The following is a 1,924-nucleotide window of genomic DNA, read 5'->3' on the forward strand; positions in this document are numbered from 1 at the left end:
ATATATATACACACACTTGATATAAATACATCTCGACTCTTGTATTCCAACGAGATGTTGAAAACGTTTCTAAGAGTGCATCTGTGTTTGTTAAAAACTTGTGCGTCTCGTCATTTAATCTGCTTCTAATCGAAGGTCGAACAGAACCCTGCATCTTGGTCTATGTTACATTTCCACACAAGGCACATCACCTGTTACCTCCTACTCTAACCTATTTTTCTGTTTACCCTGCCTCATCAGGCCTCAAGTCACCCTGTTTTTTTATTTTTCTGACTTCAGAACATTTGTGATCCACTGCAGCGTTGCCCAGCAGCTACTGACTGTCATCCTTTCTCTTGAGGGATGCAGGAAATACTGGGTGCTACTTGTAAAGTAAACCGGTAGAGAACTAAAACACGACTAACTGTGTGAAACACGTGTTCAAAAGTTTTAAACGGTTAATTTATTTCAAGTTACGACAGAAGCAGAATAAACTGGATGTCAGGTGCTCTGAATCTGACATAACTCAAAGTGGGAGACAAAGATTAAACCAGAAATGAAAACAGGGGGGCTGCTGCTTTGCCAAAAGCTAAACCCAGATAGCAAAACGTGTCCAACACTACTCTTTGTGCCACACTATTTGCTTATAAAACAAAACTTAAAGGTTTAATTTGTTTTAACCACTCTTATTTTTGGCGCTTTCTGGTTCTTTTCTGACAGATTTTTAGATGTGCTGGTGTGCAGGAGATCCTGTTTTCTTTTTTTTATCTCTCAGCATCGGCAGGGTTGTCCTAACTGACTACATTAAAGGAAGACTTTAACCGTTCAGGAGGTAGACCACCAGCTCATAGGTGCACATCATGATAGCAGTGTTGGGGATCTGGCGTGCCAGATGTGTAATTAGACCCCGGTACAGGGCGCGGTAGCCCTCTTCTTTGGGCACAGTTGTTAGAGTCTGAAAAAAAGAGCGGTATTTGGAGCCTTCTTCTCGTAGCCTGGTGCGAATTACCTCTGCAAAAATAAAGAAAAAGAGACGAATGAAAAGGTCTACGTAAAAGGATATCTGAACAAGGACAGCTAAAACTGACAGGAGGCTCTCACCGTGAGGATAAGCAATAATTGTGGCACAGGTCTTGGATGTGGCAGCAGCAAGCATCATTCCAACAAAGTCGGAGGCATCTTTTGAAGCATCCTCTTCATCGTCCATGTTCTGCGGCGCCTTGGCCTCCAAGAGACGCCGCTTAATGTTTTCATAGATAACAAAGTGGATCACAGTCTCTGAGATACCAGCGTAGGAAGCTGACATTCCCCTGTAGAAGCCTCGCAGGCCATCTGCTTTATACACCCGATGTATGCACTCAAACGCACTCATCCTCCGCTCTCCTCGGTTCCTGGAAAAAAGATGAAAACACAGAAGTTCAACAGTTTGTTGCGTTCCAGTGTTCTCTGACCCTGAATCTGGATAACAAACACACACAACCCCACAAAGATAAAAGGCTATAAAGAAATCTGAATAACATCCCAGATTACGGTCCATTAAAACAATACTTGACTTTCAATGATTTTGTTTTGTAAAGATAAAAAAAAAAACAGATTCCTCAGTTACAATCAAGTCGTGCTCACACATCTTTGGCTACGTTCACACTGCAGGTCTTAATGCTCAGTTCCGATTTTTAGAAAAAATCTGATCTTTTGTGTGAACGTTCACATTACATTTTAAATGTGACCTGCATCAGACCCATGTGTGAACGCTACACAGCACTGATGTGACACGCATGCGCAGTAAAAGACGTGACGTCTCATCAGCCGGCTTGTTTGTTTACAGAGCTAGCAGGGATGCTACATTTTGCACATCGAATCGGAAGTTAATCAGAGCCGATTAAATAATTATCTGACATGCTTCTTAAGTTCAGTGTTTATATCTGAAGCTGCCTCTGACCGGGAT

The 1,924-nt window shown here is 42.2% G+C and overlaps 1 protein-coding gene across 1 annotated transcript in view; it reads right to left on the reverse strand.

Moving 5' to 3' along the window:
- Window positions 1-1,924, reverse strand: part of LOC106523267 (solute carrier family 25 member 36-A) — a gene marked incomplete in the record, with an annotated part of 18,261 nt that overhangs the window by 295 nt on the left and 16,042 nt on the right. Inside the window, 2 exon segments of the mRNA XM_014016651.1 lie at window positions 11-990; window positions 1,081-1,370. Of these exon segments, the coding sequence (XP_013872105.1) occupies window positions 797-990; window positions 1,081-1,370 (484 nt within the window).

Source organism: Austrofundulus limnaeus, unplaced genomic scaffold (genome assembly GCF_001266775.1).
Source record: "Austrofundulus limnaeus strain Quisiro unplaced genomic scaffold, Austrofundulus_limnaeus-1.0 Scaffold150, whole genome shotgun sequence".
NCBI classification, from domain to species: domain Eukaryota; kingdom Metazoa; phylum Chordata; class Actinopteri; order Cyprinodontiformes; family Rivulidae; genus Austrofundulus; species Austrofundulus limnaeus.